The sequence below is a fragment of the Galeopterus variegatus genome, unplaced genomic scaffold (genome assembly GCF_000696425.1).
Source record: "Galeopterus variegatus unplaced genomic scaffold, G_variegatus-3.0.2 Scaffold658, whole genome shotgun sequence".
Classification (NCBI taxonomy): domain Eukaryota; kingdom Metazoa; phylum Chordata; class Mammalia; order Dermoptera; family Cynocephalidae; genus Galeopterus; species Galeopterus variegatus.
The window spans coordinates 405,488-427,748 of NW_007726769.1; the positions used below are offsets into that span (position 1 = coordinate 405,488).

Below are 22,261 nucleotides of genomic sequence, written 5' to 3' on the forward strand. Positions count from 1 at the left end.
ACGATCCAAACTTCCACACTCTATGCCTCTGGACTGTCTCCTGGACAATCTCTCAGCCTCCAGGGAGACATTAAAACTCGAACACCTCATTACAATTGCTCCCAATGGCCACAAGATGGCACTCTCAATTTAGATACTCTCCTAGACAACTTTTGTCACCAAAATGGCAAGCCAGAGAGATTCTTTATGTTCAAGCCTTTTCCTCTATCTTCAATTGTGTCCTTCTCTCTCTGTCAAATCTGTCCTATGTCTCAAACTCTCCTAGCTCATGCCCAACCTCCCCTTCTGGACTTCGATTAATGTTTTAATCCGTCAGACTACTCTGTCCCCTGTACAGGCCACCTTGACTACCTCCTTACACTCCAAATCCTTCACCAGCCCTCCACCTTTTCCCTCTCTTTGTCCTCAGCCCTGGCTCCTTTATATCCCCTTCTGTGAAGTGGCTGGGACGCAGGGATTGTCCAAGTTCATGTCCCCTTTTCTCTTTTGGACCTTTCCCAAATAAGAAAAAAAACCACAAAAACAAAAAACTGGGATCCTTCCAGTCCAACCCAGACACATATCCGTCCCCTGAAGACAGGGAGCAGGTCTGGACGGCAGCCCAACATCAGGCAGACGAGGTACATGCTCAAAATAATAGGCAGCCTGTGGGAGCCGTTGCTGTTCCTTGCATGAACCCCAAATTGGGACCACCACGCCAGCCACAGGGATCAGGATCTCCAGGATAACATGATCACACACTTGATTTACGGCCTCCAAAAGCTACTAATTCCTAACCCGCCTCTCTGAGGCTTTACATAAATATACACATATATATCCAAACTCCCTTGCAGGCATGGCCCTTTTACACTACCTCCTCAACGCAGCTATCAAGGTTTTTAACAATAGAGAGAGAAAAAAAAGAAAGAAAGAAAGCGTTACAAGAGATCAGGTCAAATACCAGCTCCTGGCTAATGCTACCCATGGTTCACATACTCCAAAGCCAGGTGCCTCTAGGGGAAAGCCACCCAGGAACTGCTTCAAATGTGGTCAACTGGGCCACTGGGCATGGGCCTGTTCTAACCCCAGGCCTCCTCCCGGGCCCTGTCCTCACTGCAAACAGCCAGGTCACTGGGGGGGTTGACTTCTCCACTCACCAGAGAGGGAGTGGCCCAGTCCCCAACCCACAGCCTTTGGCTTCATGGCCATCCCTACTGGAGCTGCTTGGCTTTGCCCAGGAGGAGGACTGATGATGCCCAGGGCCCGAGGCCCCCATGGAGATCACCGTGCATGAACCCAGGGTAATTCTCTTTGTAGCAAGCAAGCTGATCTCTTTTGTCACCAATACAGGGGCCACTTACTCTACCCTTCCTGAATATGCAAGACCAACAACCCCATCCTCTATCACAATAGTAGGGGTCACAGGATCAGAATACCACCCACGGATCACTCAACCCCTTTCCTGCACCCTACATCACACACAATTCACACACAAGTTTTTAAAAATGCCTCAATGTCCTGTTCCCTTATTGGGGTGGGACATCCTTTTCAAATTCAAAGCTACCCTTACCTTAAACACTTTAACTCCAGCTACAATACTCCTGTTGCATGCTGCCCCAGACCTGGGCCCTGAAACCTCTACCCTCCCCTTTCCTCCTGACAAAGTTAATCCTATAGTATGGGACACCTCCTCACCCTCCATTGCTATTCATCACCCTCCCATCTTCATGAGGTTGCGGGATCCTTTTTCTTTCCCTAATGTCCCACAATACCCCATCGCTAATAAACACCTAATAGGGTTAAAGCCCCTCATACGCAAACTCTTGTCTTCTCATCTCTTATGGCCTACCCACTCGCCTTTTAATACACCCATCCTTCTGGTTATAAAGCCTAATGGCTCATACCATTTAGTACAGGACTAATCCTGACATGCGCCATTCCCAACAACTTACTTGGACAGTTTTGCCCTAGGGATTTCAGGGTAGCCCCCACTTCTTTGGCCAGGCCTTAGCTCAAGACTTACCTGAACTTCCTCCAACATCTAGCACATTAATACAATATGTGGATGATGTCCTCCTTTGTAGCCCCTCCTATGAGGATTCACAGGCCCACGCTGTTGCTCTCCTTAATTTCCTGGCCTCTAGGGGATATTGAGTGTCCCCCAGCAAGGCCCAAATTTCTTCTCCTTCAGTTTCCTATTTGGGAGTCCACCTTGCCCCCAACACCAGAGAAATATTGGTGGATCGCAAGAGTCCCAATTTTTGAACTCCCTACTCCTACCACAAAGGGTGAAATCCTTTCTTTCTTGGGGCTTGCAGGGTATCTTCACCTATGGATTCTTAACTTTGGTGTGCTAGCAAAACCAGTTTATGAGGCAGCCAAAGGGGATCCCGCCATTCCTTTAGATCCCACAAAGCCCATTCATTCTCCCTTACAGCAATTAAAAGCTGCTCTCCTCACAGACGCAGCTCTATCCCTCCCAAACCTATCTCATACTTTTATCTTATACATCACTAAAACCCAAGGATTGGCGGTCAAGGTTTTGGGACAAGAGGCAGAAGATATTTTCTCCCCAGTTGCATACCTCTTTAAACAACTAGACACCACAGCTGGAGGATGGGGCCCCTGTTTATGGGCCTTGATGGCAGCTGCCCTTATAGCACAAAAAAGCTCTAAACTAACTTTTGGACAACAGTCAAGACCTTCTCAGCCATAAGACCAAGTTAATTCTCTCCCCTTCCCACCTACAACTTTTTCACCTTACTTCCATTGAAAATTCCCAGCTCTCCTTTAAAGCTTACCCTCCCTTAAATCCAGGTACTCTCATCCCAAAACACTCACGACCCTTACAACACAGTTGCATGAAAGCTTTAGACTGCTTTCTCAATCCCTTTCCACACATCTCCCCACATCCCATTACACAGCCCCAATATACATGTTTCATAGATGGGAGCACCACCTCCACGCCCACCCCCAGGGTGGAAGATGCCATGGTAAATCTAACACACCTCCCCAAGCTGTCCATGGAACTTCAGTTCCCTTGTACCCAACTTCTCCCTTTAACATTCACTCACTTGCAGGCTGCCCCCCACAATCCTACAGGCCTCAGCCCCTTCGAACTTATGTATGGCAGACTCTTCACCCTCACACCTCTCCCTTCCAGCTCATCACCTTTATGCCAGTATCTCCCTACTCTTTTGCTCATTAGGGATCTTCTTAGGGAACAAGCCAACCTTCTATTACCTCATCCTTTCCCCACCACCCCTCAGACTTTAAACTGAGCCCAGGACAGCAAGTATACATTAAAATCTGAATCTCAAAGCCTCTCTCACCATGTTGGGAAGGGCCTTACACAGAAGAAAGGCCCCTTGGTCTCACTTATCCTTGGTAAAACTAGCACCTGAGACTTTACCCAAAGAATCTGTTAACACCAAGCCAGAGGGGTCCCTCTGCTCAACCCCCAACCCAACATCTCCTTACACTTCGTCCATTTTAGAACCCACAAAACTAAAAATTTCCAGGCCCTCCACTCTTCCCTCAATCCCAGAAGAGAATGATCTTTCCCCTGGTGATTATCCTCTCACTCTTACCGGCCCTCTTCACGTCCTTCCCACAGGAGCTGCTCCAAGGCTGGTCCCAACCTGCGATCGCTGGTTTGCCATCGTGGGACATGATTAAGTATATGCCACCCCGTGTCCCTAACCTTTATTATACTATCTGTTCTAGTACTTGCTACAGGATTGACAGCAGCTGCCCCAAAGGAGTGTAACATTATAGGAAGATTTCTCCTGGCCTCCTTTATCTCCTATCAGTAGGATGCTTCTTAGCAATTCCACTGTGGCAATGTGCCCTTTAAATTCTTTTGGCTCCCTAAACCTTCGCATCCTTCCCGTGTTTTTCCTCCTATCTCAATGCTCCCCCTTACCTGGAACATAGAGGTTCCAGGTCCACAGGGATGATGCAGTCCTCAATGAATCAGACTGGTCCCCTAGTGACTCATCTGTCTCCCGCTTTGCAAGAAACTTTTTGTGGCCACCCCCTCCCTGTCGATGCAGCCCACAACATTTCCACAAACGTCTCATCACTTTCCTCTAATCTCACCTCAGTGGGGACTGTCAGCGTTGTGTGGGTCCTGCCCACACTCTGCCTTACTAACACCACCAAAGGCTACCACTCAACCACTCCTCATCCATGCCCTACAACCAGATTTCCTTTGTAAAACTATGTTATCCTGTTGCCTGCCCCCTAACACGATTTCTTGCATATCTGTTTGGCTCCAGACAGATGGAGGGATGGAGATGGGACTGGGACTAACTTTGGCCCCCCTCTCAGGAACTGCCCCCCTGCTCCCATAGGGCACTAATTATACCTTTTTATTTTTTTTTATTTTTTATTTTTATTTTTTCTTCCTTTTTGTCTTTTTTCGTGTCTGGCAACGGATTGCAACCCTCAGTGTTGCACCCGCACCTCACTCAGCCAGTGAGCGGGAACCGGTCTGTATGTGGGATCCGAACCTTCGGCGGGAGCACCGTCGCGCTCCCAAGCGGCGCACTGTAGCAGTGCACCACTGGGCCGGCCCTAATTATACCTTTTTAAATTGGGGCAGGGATCCTTCCTGCAACTGGGACTGACATAGTGAACCTTGCTACTGCCTCTCAATTCTATCGAAACTTCTCAGAAGAACTACGTATAGATAGCATCTCCTCTCTCCAGCAACAGGTCACCCCACTCGTGACAGTCACTTTACGGAACTATCGGGCCCTTGACCTCCCTACAACCAAGAAGGAAGGCACCTGCCTCTTCTTGGGGGAGGAATGCTGTTATTACATAAGTGAGTCCGGGGTGATCCAAAACAACTTAAACCATTTAAAGGCAAGCATTGGTCGCCAACGCAAAGGGTTACAAAACACAAGCACACCTTGGGGGCGGCCCATCACTGAACCCTTGGATACCCTGGCTTATGCCCCTACTAGGACCCCTAACTGTGCCTCATCCTACATTTTGGTCCCTGTCTCTTTTGGTGTTTCTCTAGTTTCTTGCAGGAACGAATGCAGACCTTCACCAACCAAAAAGTCACCAAATTGTTCCTGCGAGGAGGATATCAGCCCCTCAGAATCAGCGACCCTTCCCCGGAAGAATACAGCCTCCACACATGAAACCAATACCCTGCCACCTAACTGTTTTACCTGCCAACATAAATCTTTTATTTTTTCCATATCTTCACCCATCTCCAGCAGGAAGTAGCTTCAGAAGAATGAGACCTTCGCCCCTTTTCCCTTCTCCCTGTACTTAAAAGGCAGAAATGATGGATCTTGGACATGACCGGCACCATTGTGCACACAATAAGCATAAAATAGCTGCCGGCCTTGTCTTTTACTCCAGCACCAAACCCCTTCCCCATCCCTTTACGAGAAGCCTGTGACTTCTGCAAAACAGAAACCCTTTTGCTTCTGCAAGGGCACAGTTCTCCACCCTGGTCACACAGCTTTGGTATTAGCATAATGCCCCCCCTTGATGGTATCAGCCAGCCCTTGGTGCCCTATATAAGCTCTCTTATCCCACACCTGGTGCTGTCCTCCATCTTGAGAGGGCTGCCCTCCACTCTGAGCGCAGCCTGGTAGATTCTTTTCCTTTAATAAAGCTTGATCGGTACCTGGTGTCTCAGCTCACTCTTTCAAGAGCCACTTTTTTTTTTTTTTTTTTTTTAAAAGATGACCGGTAAGGGGATCTTAACCCTTGACTTGGTGTTGTCAGCACCACGCTCAGCCAGTGAGCCAACCGGCCATCCCTATATGGGATCCGAACCCGGGGCCTTGGTGTTATCAGCACCGCACTCTCCCGAGTGAGCCACGGGCTGGCCCACTTTTTTTTTTTTTTTTAAGAGTCCACATGCGTGAGATCGTGTGGTACTTGTGTGCCTGACTTACTTCACTTAATATGACGGCTTCCATTTCCATCTATGNTTTTTTTTTTTTTTTTAAGAGTCCACATGCGTGAGATCGTGTGGTACTTGTGTGCCTGACTTACTTCACTTAATATGACGGCTTCCATTTCCATCTATGTTGCTGCAAATGATAGAATATCATTTCCTTTTATAGCTGAATGGTATTCCACTGTGTATATTAACACCGTTTTTTTTAATCCATTCATCTATTGATGGGCATTTAGGCTGATTCCATCTCTTGTCGATTGTGAATAGCATTGCTAATGACATGGGAGTGCAGGTGTCTTTTTGATATTTCATTTCCTTTGAGTTTATATAAGTAGTGGGATAGCTGCGTTGTATGGAAGATCTATTTTTAGTTCTCTGAAAAACCTCCATACTGTCTTCCACAATGGTTGGAACAATTTACATTCCCACCAACAATGTAGGAGCGTTCCCTTTTCTCCACATCCTCACCAACATTATTATTTTGTCTCGTTGATAACAGCCATTCTAAATGGGGTATGATGATATCTCATTATGGTTTTAATTTGCATTTCCCTGATGACTGGTCATCATCCTCATTTTACAGCTCAGGAAACTGAGGTACAGATAGGCTAAATGGCTTGCCCTGGTCAAGCAAGTCCACCAGGGATCTACCAAAATCTGACTTTACAGCCTGTGCAAGTAGAGCTCATCCCTGAGAGTGGGCAGGATTCTGTGACGTTCACCTCCCCTGTTACTTACTTGGAAAAAAATACACACACACACACATACAGAGTTTATACTTATACAAAATGAATCATATTATAAACATTTACTGCACCCTCCCCTTTGTTAGATTAAATATATCTTAAACTCATTCCATATCAATGTATCAGGATCTACCTTATTCTTTTCATGACTGCTCAGTTTTCCATTATGTGGATGTGCCATGATGACACAGTCCTCTCCAGATGAGCATTTAGGTTGCTTCCATTTTTTGCCATTACGGTGCTGCAGTGAGCGTTCCTGTACACATACTGTGAAATATTTTTGCATGCATACCCATAGGGAAAATTTGCAGAAATGAAATTGTTCATTCAGAGGAGATATGCATAACTGGACAAATATTGCCACTCTGAGGTGAGCAGAAATCTGAAGAGAAAAGGCAAGCACTCTAGAGAGAAAAAATAGTGTGACAAAGGCTTCCTGGCAGGAAAAATTTAGGGTTTGAGTGTTACAGGAAGCCTTGATCAAAGGCCAACTTTTATCTTTTTATATATACAGCACTAAGACAAGGCTGCTCGCAGCTGTTGACAAACTAACTGGGTGACAAGTGGTTGTTTCCTTCGGTTTCATCATCACTGGATGAGTATTTTCAAGAAAGAGGATTCTCTATGCTATAGTATAGGGACTGAAGTGTGGTTTATGACACCCCAGCTGGAGACAGATAGCTCAGAAGCTCAGTAGACAGCAGAAGCTGAGATAGCGTATACATTCTACACCCATGACATCATGTTAAAAAATCTATGACCAACCTCCTTTCCTTCTACAACCTCTTCCCACACAGAACCTCTCACTGTGCGCCCTCCAGCTCCGAGCCCAGGCCATGTCCTCCCCACTCTCGGCCTCCCTTTCTTCAGCAAACCCCTTCTCATCCCCTAAGATGCAGTTCGAGCTTCTCCATCTCGGTGAAGTCTTCTCAGCTCCTCCAGACAGCCGATTGCTCTCAAAGCCTTGCTCTGGCCTTAATCCACTGATAAGTGTGCCTCCACTAACTGGAAATAAGCTCCCAGATAGCAGAGCCCTGGCTTGACCTTGTAGTAACCAAGCAAGTAATAAACATTTATTGAAGGAACTAGCTGTTTATAAGATGACCACACGGTTCACCTCAAATGACCCCTCTTGGGCTCCCCACTCCCTGCCCAGTAGTGACCTGTCCCAGTCATACCTCGGATGAGAACATAGAGGCACAGGTCCCAATGCACCAGCAGACCACGGGCTTGGTGATGCGGCCCTCCTTGATGCCCCGGCAGATCTTATATTCCTCAGTGCCCCCTATCTGTCAAGGAATGGGTAATGGCAAAAAGCCCACAAGTTAGTGGAGCCCATCCTGAGTTGTTCCAGAACCAGCACCGCAGCAGGAAAAACTGCCCCAAATTATGCAGGGGCCAAAAGTCATCAAGTGTCGTATGAGATACGACCTGACTAGAAAATGAGGGGACATGGGCTTTGGCCAGATAACAGAAAGAGAGTTTAGTTTCAACCTGGAAGATTCAGACTGGATGCAAGGAAAAATTCTAAAGAGATAGCATGTGTCTTAGGGGAGTCCCTGGGACTCCCCCTTCCTGATCTAGGGGTATAACACGATTTAGAATCAGACCTACTCAAGAGGTACAAGAAGGGACGTGATTACGGGACTCTGCCAAACTTTAAAAAATGCATTTCTTATTCTAGCTTTCTACTGCCCACCAGGCAGAGACTAGGGCCAGTCAAAGCAGAGCTTCTCCTCTACTGGCCCTAACACTGCATGACACTAGGAGGTAAGAACTCTTTTTTCAGGAACATATGGGGCCATGCCAACAGTGACAACCTCTAGGCCCCAGATTCTAAGGGTGGGATTATCAGGAACTGTCACTTTTAAGTTATATATACACAAAATGTTAAAACGTTTTAAAAACTCAGTTCAAAAAACTGAGATCATGTATGACTTTTACAACTGAACTTTTTTTGAAGTAACTCACCTCCCCAAGAACCACAATCATTTTGACTCCTGGAGTGTCCTGGTAACGTAACACATGATCCATGAATGTTGAGCCAGGGTACCTGTTGAGAACAGGGAGGACTATAGGATGAGAAGGCTCGGGGAGGTGTATGCAGGTGTGGAGAGCAACATGTGTACTTGTTGTACTAGGCAAGCTAGATGTTTTTGTGTTTGTGGATGGCCAATGAGGACCCAGAGATGCCCTAGGAATAATGGGGAGCTGGGAGGGGGAAGGTAGCAAGTGGAACGAAAGGGAAGGGAGGGAAGGAGAGTTATTTAACTTGCAGAGGAAGAGACTGGGCACAAAATAAGCCCAGAGAGGTTCACTCAGCAGTAGGAGATGCTGTGGAAAGCACACGTGTGGTAGTTGTAAAATATGTCCACAAATTCTTTGAAAAAGGTGGAACCTGACACCTCTCCTCCTGGATATGGGTCAGACTTAATAATAATCTCATGAACAGAATGTGGCAGAAGTGATTCTATGACACTGACTTCCAAGACTAGGTTATAAGAACACTTATACGAGAGTGCTAGGCACTCTCTCCTGAATCACTCACCCTGGGGGGAACTAGCCACATGTGCTCAGGACACTCAGCCTATGGAGAAGCCCACAGAGAAAAACCAATTTGCCAGACATGAGAGTAAGCCACCTCCAGCCTGGGGCAAGCCTTCGGGGACTGCAGTCCTGCTGACACCGGACAGCAACTTCACGAGACCCTCCACCCCAAGCCAGAGCTGTCCAATCAAGCCTCTCCTGAGCCACAGAAACCTCAAAGATAAATATTTATCATTGTTTGAAGCCACTTTGTTTTGAAGTGATTTTTTTTTTTTTTTTTACAAAGCAAGAGATAATTAATACAATGTGTTGAGTTATGTCCGAGGATGGCAGGCTATTGCTAGAAGTTCTATACATTTTTTCTTTTCTTTTCTTTCTTTTTTTTTTTTTAAAAAAAAGGATGAATGGGGGGCCGAGCCCGCGGTACACTCGGGAGAGTGAGGCGCTGGGAGCACACCGGCACTCCCACCGCGGGTTCGGATCCTATGTAGGGATGACCGGTGCGCTCACAGCACTCACTGGCTGAGCGTGGTGCGGCTGGTCTCAAAAAGGACAAAATAAATAAATAAATAAATAAATAAATAAATAAATAAAAAGGATGAATGGGGTAAGGGGATCTTAACCCTTGACTTGGTGTTGTCAGCACCACGCTCAGCCAGTGAGCAAACCGGCCATCCCTATATAGGATCCAAACCCATGGCCTTGGTGTTATCAGCACCACACTCTCCTGAGTGAGCCATGGGCCGGCCCTATACATTTTTTCTATTTTCTAATGACTTATGAGTTTGCACAAGGATTGCTTAATGCCAAGCAGGCTTCTCTGCAGGTTTTTTTTTTTATATGCTCAAAAGCATCATAAATATAAGAGGATGGTCTGACAACCAGCATTTCCTAAACTCATTTGGCTTGGAGCTTGTGGTCAAGGAGGACTCTGGGACTAGGGTTCCCTGAGCCACAGCTCTGGAGATCTTGGCGAAGAGTGCTTCACAGGCATCCCATCTGAAATGATTTGGTAGAGCCAGGAAGATGGACAAGGTGACTCACTCTCCAGTAGCTTTTGATTTCTGAGCCAAATAGCAGTAGCAGTAATACTAGCAGTAATAATAAGAAACAGTACGGCTCACACTTATTATGGACTTACTGAGTGTCAGGCATTACTCTAAGATATCACTCTTTTGATGACCTACTGATCACTATTCCCACTAACAAACATAACAAAGATACTATTACTAACTACAATTAACACTAACTGAGCACCTGCTAAGTTAAGCACCAGGCCCTGTGTTAGCCAGTTTACATATATTGCCTTATATGTCCTCCCATATGTCTGTTGTCCTCCCAACATCCCCACAAGGTGGGAGCTATTATTTTAGCCATTTCATATGTAAGGATGATGGAAGTATTGGGAGGTTGGCCCACCCAGAATGCCCCCTGTGGTAAACAGTGAAATTGGGATTTGAACTGCTTTGCTCTGATTTCAGATCTGGCCCTCCAGCCCACCACACTCTGCTGCCTCTCTGAGGCCACATCTCAGACAACAAACAGAAATACCCCCAATGCCCTGAAACACATTTAAAAACACATTTCCCTGTATTTCTGATTTCCTGCTCTGTCACTCCTGAGACAAGAGCAGACACGCCCCACTTTATGGCCTTAAGCAACATTCCTCTAGGCCTGGAACTCAGTGGAGGACCCAGTGTCCAGTCTCCCAACCCACACACTCTCAATGTGGGAGGCCCCTTCTTGGTCCCCCAGCTGATTACCTGTCCCCGCCAATGGCCACGCCCTCATAGACGCCATCTGTGGTCCGAGAGATGATGTTGTTGAGCTCATTGGACATGCCTCCAGAGCGTGAGACGTAGGCCACGCTGCCTGGGCGGTACAGTTTGGAGGCCAATATGTTGTCCAGCATCCCACCCGTATTCCCGATCTTAAAGCACCCAGGCTTGATGCCTCCAACCTGCAGGAAGAGAAAAAGCAGTCAGGGAGGAAGGTGGCTTCCTAACTGATCAGAGGGCTCAGGGGAATCACAAAGCCCCCATAAATGCCCTGCCCGCTCTAGCCAGGCCCAGGAGGAAATGGCCAAGAGAACCAGAACCTACCCACTGGGTTTTCTGCTTAGGAAGAACATGGCTCACTATGCTCAAAGTGAAGTTACCTCCCTTGCTCCAGAGGGGCCACAGCAGCCAGCAGAGGTATAAAACACAGCCGTGCTTCCCTGCTCAAAAGCACCCCTGCCTCTGAGATGAAAGGTCCCTTGCTTAGTTCACAAATCCTAACTTCAACTTTTTAATGCAACAACTAAGAAAAAACTAACAAAAAGATATTCAAAAGATCTTCTTATGTAAAGACCTCTGGGTCAAAATATAAAGCCTCCAAGAAGTTTTGGGGGTTTTTTTGATTTATATTTAAAGTAATAATCAAAGACTATGCTACAGTTTTATGAAGGTAAACAAATACTGCAACAAAAACAACTTCTTGTTAGTCCCTTGAAACTATAAAGATAGTTTATGGAGAGAACCCTTTAAAAAATTAACTGGAAATGAACAGACTGACTTTCAACAGGTACTCCCTAAATCTTTTCAACCTAGGAGAGACAGAAGAGTCAAAAAATGAGATTTCAAAGGGCCTTAAACTTCATAAGATAGACTTGAACTTAAAAGGCTTTTCAGAGGGGAAGCTCACAGTGGCAGGTCCGATGATGGTCACACCCTTCTGGTCTGCTTTCTTGATCAGCTTCCTTGTGAGGGCTTCGGGGATGCCTTCAGCTATGATGGCAATGGTCCGGATCTGGAGGATGAGATAGTTCCTTTCAGTTCCTTCCTGTTGACTTTCCACCTCACAAGGGAATGAGGCAGCACTGTTCAAGGGCCCACCTCCCATGCCCCCTTCCAGGCTCCAGAACAAAGTCGTGTTAAGAATATGCACTTCCTTCTTCCCACAGACCTCTGTTCCTACCCTGATCACTCTAACCCTCTCCCAAAAAGAGAGGTGGCAGACACCCGAAGCTGGTCACCATTTATCACCACTGTGATGCAGTAAAGAAGCCGATGTTTCTGAAACCCTGCTATAGTCAAAGCTGCAACATTCTCTCTCTCCCCACAATCCAGACCTACCTGTTCCCTACCCTGTCCTCTTGCTTGCTCATAAAGCAGCTATCTATGGCTTTTCTCAGCAGTACCCTCTGAGTCTTGACTAGGTCCCCACAGGACAGGGCCTGTGAGAGAAATGAGCTACTTCCCCTCTCAACCCAGAGAGTGGGCTGGAGGGGGGGGCAGGATAGATCCAAGAATCATCTCTCTTTGGCTCAAGACCAGGGCCAGCAAACTTCTATAAAGAGTTAAGATAGCATTTTAGACTCTGTGGGTCATTGTGGTCTCTGTGGCAGTCCTCTGTGTATGAAAGCAGCCACGGACAATATATAAATGAGAGCATGGCCAAGTTTTAATAAAAATTTCTTTATAAAAACAGGTTATAGTTTGCCAACCTCTGCTTTAGACTAAAAGAGCAGCTCATTTTGAGCAGATGTGCTTTCTTTTTCATTCACCTAGATATCAAAACAATTTTATGTTCTCCAGTCAAAAACTGAAATAAGCCATTGTAGGAACAGACAATAATTTTGAACAAAATAATCAATATCCTAATCTATAATGGGCTTTTACAAATTAATAACAAAAAAAAGCACAAACACCCTGATAGAAAAAAAGGGAGGAAGCGCAAGTCATAGCCAATCAATGTTTTGAAAGCTCATCTTAGTTAATAATCAAAGATATGCAAATTAAGCAGCATGCCTATTAATTTTGCAAACAAACAAAATGTTGGCAAGGGTTTAGGGAATCAGGCACTCTCAAACTACCAAAGGGAGTTTTACATCAACACCTTTCTTGAGGACAGGATATCAAAGGCTTTCAAATCTGCACATTCTAATGCAGCAGTTGACTTCTAGAAATTTATGCTAGGGGAATAATTAAGGATATATGCAAATGTTAATCCGAGATGCCCATCACAAGACTTTAAAAAGCAAAAATGATGTTGCCAATAAATATTTATAGGTGTGGGAAAAGTAACTGAAGAAAGCAGATTGTACAATAGTTTTGTACAATATTAACTGATTTTGTTCAAATCCAGTGAAAGGTGTGGATAAGGACATACTCAAACATCAGCAGCCAAGTATTTATTTTCTTCGTTTTATTTATCAGCAGTTAAAAATTTTTATATCATAAATAGGTAATATTTGTGTAATAAGAAAGTGCTTTTTGCTGTTTTCCGAGCCAGTCTTGGATAGCACGGAGAGGATCTGGTGGAGGCAGATGAGCCAGAACCGACTTTGTAAGCCCAAGTAAGCAACCCCACCTGGTCCCATCTGCCCTTGGTCGTCATCCTGACTCCTGAAGTTCACAAGACTCTAACCACTTTCACCAAACCACTGGCCTCTCCCAAATCCCAAGCATTTTGGTCCAGGTGGCAGGGACTGTGGACACCATTTGGGAGTCTCTCCTGCCTCCCAGCCCTCCACCCCAGGGCCCAGTGGCCTACCTGGGCATAATTCATGGTCTCCAGGGTGCTGTCGTAAGCAGAGCGGAGGGAGGCAAAGTTGATCAGCACGTCTACCTCTGGGTGCTTCTTCATGGCATCAGCCATGTTCTTGAAGACAGGGATCAGGATCTCCTTGTGTCCCCAGTAAAATTTCTGCTTGTGGTCCCCACTGTGAGAAGGTGGGAGAAGGAGTTAGGATACCCTCAATCTGTCAGGACTGGGGAGGGGGAAGCTGAGGGGAGAAAGTTCACCTGGAAGGTGGAAAAGGCAAGGTCTCTGCCCTCAAAGAGTTTCCATCTAAGGGGAAAAAGATCCCCTGGGAATATCAGCTCAGCAAAGGGGATGAGCTGGCTGACTCCCCAAGCTTTGTCTGGGCAGAGGGAGATTAGGTGAGGAAACCCTGCATGTCAGCTCTCTCCATGCTTCCTGCTGCAGTGTGACTCACGTGAAAGGGTAGACCATGGCGGCCACCGAGGGCTCGTCTCGGGAGCAGACGTAGTCAAAGTCCAGCATGCCTTGCACAGCCCGGGTCTGCATGCCCCACACAATGGCCTTGGTGTGGCGGCTGAAGAGGGTGGCACTCTTTCCTGGTGGGCAAAGACACAGCGAGTGCACCCAGAATACACACCCCACGAGACCCGCAGGGGCTGTCTGCTAGACCCCTTCACGCCCCAAGTCCAGGATGGTGGCTCATCAAAACCACAAAGGAATGTCAAGATGAAATTTTGAGATCTCGAGGAGGAGGTGCCTCAATTTTTCTGGAAGGAGGCAGCAGAGGAAGCAAAAAGAGCTAAGAGGACCTGCCTGGCTGGTAAATAGCCCGACAATGAGCAGAGAAAGGACTCCCCATACAGAGAACAGGCCCATAGCCAAAGATGCCCAGGAGGAGAATTCCTACAGGAGCTGATTAATTTCACAGGCAAGACGTAAACAGGTTATACACAAATGAGGTCTTGATAAATTATTTTTAAAGTCACTGGAAAAATATGTTAAGTTCTCTCAATTTTGGTGGCCTCAGGACTTATAAACAACACCCTGACAATACTTATCACCTGTAAATCTGGACATAAAACAAGCCCTGGTCAGGGTTTGAATCCCCAGGAATTCTAGGTCAGTGTAGGTCCGATGAAGAGGTTTGCTGCACCTGGGGCTGAGGACAGGGCAGCCTTTTCTCCAGCTGAGGTTCTAGCCAGGACTCTGGCACAGGCAGGAGCTGCCAACTGGCAGCACAGTGCCCCCATTTTCTCTCTCCTTTCCTCCATCCTCCTCCCTTCTACCAGGTGGCTCTTTCCTGCTTAGCACAGCCTCTTGGACAGGCTCTCCTACAGGCAGGAGAGGTGAGGGGCAAAAGAAGGGAACAAAAGGAGCTGGCAAAAGCACAGGCTTCAGCCTGAAGGGAACAGACCCTCCACTATCCTGCAGGGAGGGGGCCTTCCCCTCCGGCTCCTGGTAGTCCACGTAAAGGAAAGCAGCCCTCAGGGGAGGTTCTGAGCTTCCCCAGGGAGAAAATGCATCTAGCCCAGTGGCATCTGGTATTAATTAACTTACTATACTAGTGCAGGCTTAGCTAGCCAAGTTCAAGATCTGATTAAATCCCTCTACGGGGCTGGCCCATGGCTCACTCGGGAGAGTGTGGTGCTGATAATACCAAGGCCATGGGTTCGGATCCCATATAGGGGTGTCCAGTTAGCTCACTGGGTGAGTATGGTGCTAACAACACCAAGTCAAGGGTTAATATCCCCTTACCGGTCATCTTAATAAATAAATAAAATAAAATAAAATAAAATAAAATGGTGAGTATGGTGCTAACAACACCAAGTCAAGGGTTAATATCCCCTTACCGGTCATCTTAATTAAAATAAAATAAAATAAAATAAAATAAAATAAAAAAATAAAATAAAATAAAATAAATAAAATAAATAAATTAAATAAAATAAAAAATAAAATAAATAAATAAATAAAATAAAATAAAATAAAATAAAATAAATAAAATAAAATAAAATAAAATAATAAAATAAAATAAAATAAAATAAATCCCTCTACAGGCTTGCCTCTTCCATCACAGCCATAAGCTTCTCATGACAGAAGGCTCCTGGTGTTGCAAATACCTGGATTTACTGTCACCTGGACCCACCAGGGTTCTGATGAGACATGAGATCACAGAACAAGGGAAGCCACCTAATCTAGTTTTCGTACTTTCCAGTCCCCAGAAATTGATGCCCAGAGATGTCAAATGACTGAAGTCCTAGGTCATCCAGAATCAGAGCCAGGATTGCATAATAACTTAAGATGCAGCTCAACTGTGCAACTGAGGAGGAAGAATATAAATCAGCCCGGCTGACACTTGCCATTCTCAGGGGGAGCCCACACCCTAGTCAGAGTGCGTGCATGTGCACACACACGTGTCTGTCCCCCCAAGAGGCCAGGGAAATCAGGACAAGGCCTGGAATCTCTACAAGCCAGGCACACCTCCAGCACAAAAGGGAAGAGCTATCGTGCAGACAGCAGAGAAACCAAAGCAGAAGCGGCCGATCCTCAGCCCACCAGCAGCAAAGAGGCCCTTAAGAGAATCTCTGCTCCTAGGACTCACTGCCCCTTCAGGCTCCTCCTTTCCCACTGAAGGGAAGACTCCCTCCCTGACCCACCTCCCTTTTCCTTCTCTCAGTTCTTGGCATGGCCAAGTGACAGAGTAATGAGAAAAAAATCCTGTCCCCACAACCTCCCTGCCTCTGGTAGATGAGCTCTCTGAGAACTGGAGTCTGTCCCTGTTCTCTCCGCATGGGGCTCAGACTCTGGTCTTGCCTTTTAGGTAACTTTGGATCTTGCCAGAGGCAGACAATGCAGGGATTAAAGACAGGTGGACAGAGGCTGCGTCCATGGCCTTATCAGAGACCCTGCATGGTTATTCCTTCCCCTCTACTTAGCAAGGGATCAAAGTCATCTCGAAACACTTCCCCAGCCCCACAGCTGTGAATGTCAGCAAGTTAAATGTTAGCCCTGAGGGGCCAGCCCGTGGCTCACTTGGGAGAGTGTGGTGCTGATAACACCAAGGCCACAGGTTTGGATCCCTATATAGGGATGGCCGGTTAGCTCACTTGGGAGAGTGTGGTGCTGACAACGCCAAGTCAAGAGTTAAGATCCCCTTACCAGTCATCTTTTAAAAAAAAAATAAATAAATATGTGTTAGCCCTGATGCTTTGAAGTGATTAATCTACTCACCTGGGCCAGTGGGCAAGTGTGTGTTTCTTCATGTGCCTGTGGATGTGTGCGTGCACAGAAAATGTCCATTGTAAAACATGACCTTACACATCAAAGCGCAGATCCTTTCCAATTACCCTGTCTATAGATATACCGCATACCCTTCCAGGTTTCGATCTCTCTCCTATATCTATCCTGTATACCAAATCCCTGGGGAAAATCTAAACTTGACCCTGGTATTAAGAGCTCTGGGGTGAAGTTGGCAGTGGTGAAGTTGAGGCAGGAAGTGAGAAGACAATGACCTCCTGAGATGTAAATGAGGAGCAGGGTGACCTGTGACTCCCCTCCTGCACACCTGAAGTGACAGATGCCCACTGCTCTCTGCCACTCCTCTTTCAGTCAGATGGCTCTCTCCTTCCAAGGCAACCCTCCCTCCTTGACACCACCCCACTCTCCAGAGCTGTGGGTCTGGCTCTCGCTTTTTCCACCATCTCCACCCCCATCCCAAATGCAGAGCCCAAGACAGCCACACAGTGAGGAGAGCTGGTGGGTGTGTGTACTCAGCAAGGGTTGAGGGGAGGAAGAGTGAAGATTAGGGCTTGGGGGCAAGCCACACCGAGGCAGGGACAGAAAATATACCAGACAACACTGCAACCCACCAGGGGAGGGGGAAACAAATCACACAGGAAAACTGCAACCCGCTAACAAAGCCACACGCAGAGCTGGGGCAGGTGGGGGAATCCTACCTTGCAGGGATCTTGGACTTGGGACTGAATCTGTCAAAGAAAATGACCAGAGCAACTGAGTGACCCACTGATGGCTGGAGGCTTTGCAGGCAGAGGGTGGGAACGGGGAAGGGTCCCATGGATGAGCCTTTCAGGACTGACACCCTCACCATCTCTCGTCTATTCCACAATGGACAGGAGGAGTAAAGCCAACGGAAGAGGTGAGAACACCACTGAGCAGAACAGAAGCAGGAAAAGAGAGCAGACCGAGAGGGGGCAGGAGGATGCACCACTGACACCTCCCCCAGGCCCTCTGGAGGGACAGCTGGGTGACTTGTCCTCCCATCTGGGCTCTCTGGCTGGCCAGTCCCACCCTCTTCGTGCCAATCCCTTTCTTTTTCCAAGAGGCACAGAAAGATGATTAGAGCAGCACGGGTTTGCACCCGTCATTCTGTGCTGTGGGTGAAGCTGCTGGTTTGGGGATTGCGGGGCTGTGCCTCCTGATCTTGAGCCCCTGGAGCTAGTGTCACTGTTTCCCAAAATACCTTAAGCAAAGTCTGTCTGTACCAGGAAGAGGATGCACAGGCCACATCAGCCCACTGGTAGCCACCACGGCCTACCTAATGCTGGCTGCAAGGGCTGGTGGGCAGGGATCACGTCTAGATGGATCAGAGGATGGACAGAAGAATGGGGTGAAGTACAGACGGGCTGGCAGACAAGGTGTTTTCTCACGCGGGGCTCACAGAGGAGGGAATGTCTTGGTAAGAGCCCTGGGGGCTGGCTGGTTAGTTCAGTTGCTTAGAGTGTGGTGTTATGAAGACCAAGGTCAAGGATTCAGGTCCCCCAGCCGCCAAAAAGAAAAAAGAGTAAGAGCCCCAGGATGGCGGGACTGGGGTGGAAACTGCTAGTGTAGGAGCTTGCTCTGCCATGCTCTGCCACGCTCTGCCATCCCGAGCTCCCAGCTCCTGCCCTCCACTTAGGAGGAGAGTCTCAGAGAGCTTTTCACCTCTGGTACTTCTGTAGCCCGTCTCCTCGACAGCCTCCCTACCCACTCACACCCCACAGGAAGAAGGCAGGTAGAAGGGGCGGAGATAGAAGTGACACAGCACAGTGGGCGTCCTCGACCTCAGAGAGCACATGGGGAAGGATTGCATCATTTCGTCCCCATGTCCCACTCCCAAAGCAAAGCCCCAACCACCTTCCATCCACCTCCGCCAGCCCAGGTGGGACGCCCTGTAAAGGAAGGAGAAAAAATCCATCATTCAAGTCTTCCAGTAAGCAGCCCCCTGACTCTGCAAAGGTGTCTTTACAGCCTTGCTCAGTCTGGCACTTTTGGTGCAAGACCAATTCTCTAGGACAAGTCAGCTGTTGAAATTTCACCACCATTGCCAGTTGTTTGGTGGTTTTTTTGGTGGCTGGCCAGTACAGGGATCTAAACCCTTGACCTTCGTGTTATAACACCATGCTCTAACCCGCTGAGCCAACTAGCCAACCCACTGCCAGTTCTTTGCAAGAAGAAGAAAGAAAAGAAAAAAAATTTCACCACCAAAAGAATCTTTCTAAAGACCACCTGCTGATAAGAAGAGTAAGAAACAGCTTTATTGGCAAGCCTCAAGTGATCAGAGTGAGCACTCTTCCCGCTCAGGACCCGGGGCTGGCTCTCCAACCCCCTCAGCCCTCACTGCCTGCGCGCACACACTCCAGCTTGCTAGCACGGCCTAATTTCTCTACTCCTAAACACCCATGTCCCTGGGGCTCTGGCCCTGCTCCTCCTTCTGCATGAAGCGCTCTTGATCCAGAGCTTCCCCTGGCTGCTCTTGTCACTCAGCTTAACCCAAGTTAAGCCGCCTCCTGAGAAAGGCCTTCCCTACCTGATGGCTACTCTCCTGCAAAGCCCTCTTCCACTGTTTACTTGTTCCAATTGTGAGAGCACCATCTGGCAGCATTTGTTGTGCTGTCCCCAGGGCCTGGCCCACAGTTTTACATGAATGAAGGAAAACCAGGACTTGGTATCACTGCAAGTAACTTAAAGGGATGTAGTGTTTGCCGCGGATACCAAATTTGGAAAAATGGAGGATGGAAAGGTTTCCTCTCTCCAATCAGAGGGCAAGCTCACTGGACGAGCATCTTATATCTGTCGCCCCTCTGGCATGTCACGTGAAGCCTGCTCCACAAAGACTGCTCCGAGCGTTGGGGGCTGCACTTAAGACCAAAGCTGCTGGTCACAAGCTCACTTGTTTCAGGTTCAATCAGGTTGACTTAGGGAGACACCACTTTAGTTCTGACAAGACATGGTCCCTGACTTCCTAAAACTCTGTGTTTGAGGTGTCATAAACCTGCACGAAACACTCAAAATGCAGAAGCAAGAAAAGAAACCAAAATGGATGCCACCCCCCTCTTCTCCTGCATCTCAAGGAGCAACTCTCTCTGATTTTACCAGTTGCTTGGCCCTTCTCCTCTTGTCCCCGCATCTAGGCCACAAGTGTTCCATCTCCTGTCTCCTGCCACCCCTGCCTCCTCAGTGCAGGCCACCAGAGTAGTCTCCCTGCTTCTACCCTGGCCACCCTGCCCTCTACTCTCCACCCAGCAGCGAAATAACCCTATTCCAACCTAAGTCAAATTATGTCACTCCTCTGCTCAAAGTCCTCCCATGGCTGCCATCCCAGGGTCACAGCCAAGTCCTCCCGGGACCTACATGGCCCCGCCCTGTCTGCTCCCGCTGCCTCTCTCTCGGCCCTCCCTGCTGGTCCCACACACACAGGCCCACTCCCAGCACAGGGCCCTGGGACATGCCCTTTCCTCTGCAGACAGTCACCACTGAGCTACTGCTGCCTCTCCTCCAGGTTTCTGTTTGAATGTCACCTTCTTGGTCAAGCATTTTCTGATCACCTTATTGAAAGCGCCCATCCCCTTCTACACATGCTATCCCTCTCCCAGCTTCGTTCTTCATGGCACTCAGCACTCCCTGACATTATGGTTAAGGTCCTAAGCTCCACAACGTTGTGCTGTCTGTCAGGTTTGTGGCTGTAACCCAAGTGCCTGGCATAGTGCCCAGCAAAGCAGACATTCTGTAAATATTTGTTAAGTGTACAGCTGAATAAAAATGCTTTCCTGCCCATTCTGAGATTTAGGACAGGCACGGGGTGGGGGGAGAATGGGGGGGGCAGAGAACGGAAGAAGAAGAGAGCTGAATATCCAGAAAGGGGAGTAGGAGAGCATGAAAGAGCCCAAAGATGAACTCTCTTTCAGGCATCCCAAAGAGGCAAGCCACCCACACTCAAGGTGGGAAGGAGAGAAAAGGCCCCCCATCTTACCGACTTCTCCCATCACCCGTAAGCCCTCCTGATAGTTGGGGCCACCTCTTCGGACAAAGACTGTGACTTCATGCTCCTTCAGGGGGCCTTGGTAATCTCGAATCGCTCTCACAATGCCCTGGAAGCCCAAAGGGACAACAGAGACGTGACTAAAAACACAAGGCAGCATAAGTCAATTATTTATAACCATGATAAATAAATGTACCAGGTGTATATGACAAGCACTACTTCTCATGGCAGGCCCCGTGATCAAGGACTGTCTGTACACATGTCAACTGGACTATGCACAAGCAACCCAAAGGCACAGGACATTCAATCATTTGTGATGTTGCCAAGGTGGCAATATGGGGTACCCAGGAATAACCCCTCAATGCACTGGGGTGCCGGACCTCTAACATCAGCAGGGCCTTGCCAGTATCTCTCTTGTCCCGTTGCTCTTATCTCTTATTACAATTTGGGGGGCAGGAAGGGGTGGGAAATCTATGCCAGGGTCCCATGCAAAGGTTCTCAGAGGTAGCAAGATGCAGTCTTCTTCAGTGTCAAGGTCCTACAAAAGCTTCTTCAAGTGATCTTGGGAAACTTTACAATTGTTATCCACTTTGGAAAAAATGGGAGGATGGGAAGGTGTGTACCATACCAGCTGTCTGTCCAGACGGAGAGCTAGTTTATGAGTCTGGAGTCTAACTCCTTGTCACCCAAGGCATTTCACACAAAGCTCTACACACAGTAGTTCCTTCTCCAGACTTAACCACCCAGATCAAGGGAGCTGCCTTAACTGCAGGGCTGCTCAGAAGTTGAAACAAAGCTTCAGATTTGTCTGCTGAGTCAGGACCATTAGGGAGACTTGTTTCAGGCAGGACTGATGAGGCCGGGTCCCTCACTTCTTGAGAGCTCAGACTTTCAAGGTTGATACTTACTGATACACTATTCTCGAAACTTATATGGAACTACTAGATGAGGCGCATCCTCTTGAATAGCCTCACTGGGCATCTGATGATATGGAATGGCCTCCTGAGGCAGCTATCTTGAAGGGGATGACTCTCACGACACGTTAGCTGTCATCCTGGTGGACCAGTAGTCAGGTTTTCTTTAAAGCATGTGCACACAGCCCTGACCCACACACAGGGACCCAGGCTGACGGGACCCTGACTGGACAAGCAGGAGCCTCAGGTCATCAAAACACTTTCCTCATTCCTATCTTTTGGAGAAGGAGCTGATGACAAGAGATAAAAGACCAGGAGTTGCAGAGAACCCAGCGAGTTTTACATGGAGTGCTGAAAATGA

The 22,261-nt window shown here is 47.7% G+C and overlaps 1 protein-coding gene across 1 annotated transcript in view; it reads right to left on the reverse strand.

Annotated features, from left to right (window-relative positions):
- ACLY (ATP citrate lyase) overlaps positions 1 to 22,261 on the reverse strand; it is a 56,557-nt gene that overhangs the window by 20,593 nt on the left and 13,703 nt on the right. The window contains 8 exon segments of the mRNA XM_008571086.1: positions 7,836 to 7,946; positions 8,629 to 8,710; positions 10,968 to 11,164; positions 11,890 to 11,994; positions 13,741 to 13,909; positions 14,186 to 14,391; positions 14,962 to 15,062; positions 20,978 to 21,095. Coding sequence (XP_008569308.1) covers positions 7,836 to 7,946; positions 8,629 to 8,710; positions 10,968 to 11,164; positions 11,890 to 11,994; positions 13,741 to 13,909; positions 14,186 to 14,391; positions 14,962 to 15,062; positions 20,978 to 21,095 — 1,089 coding nt within the window.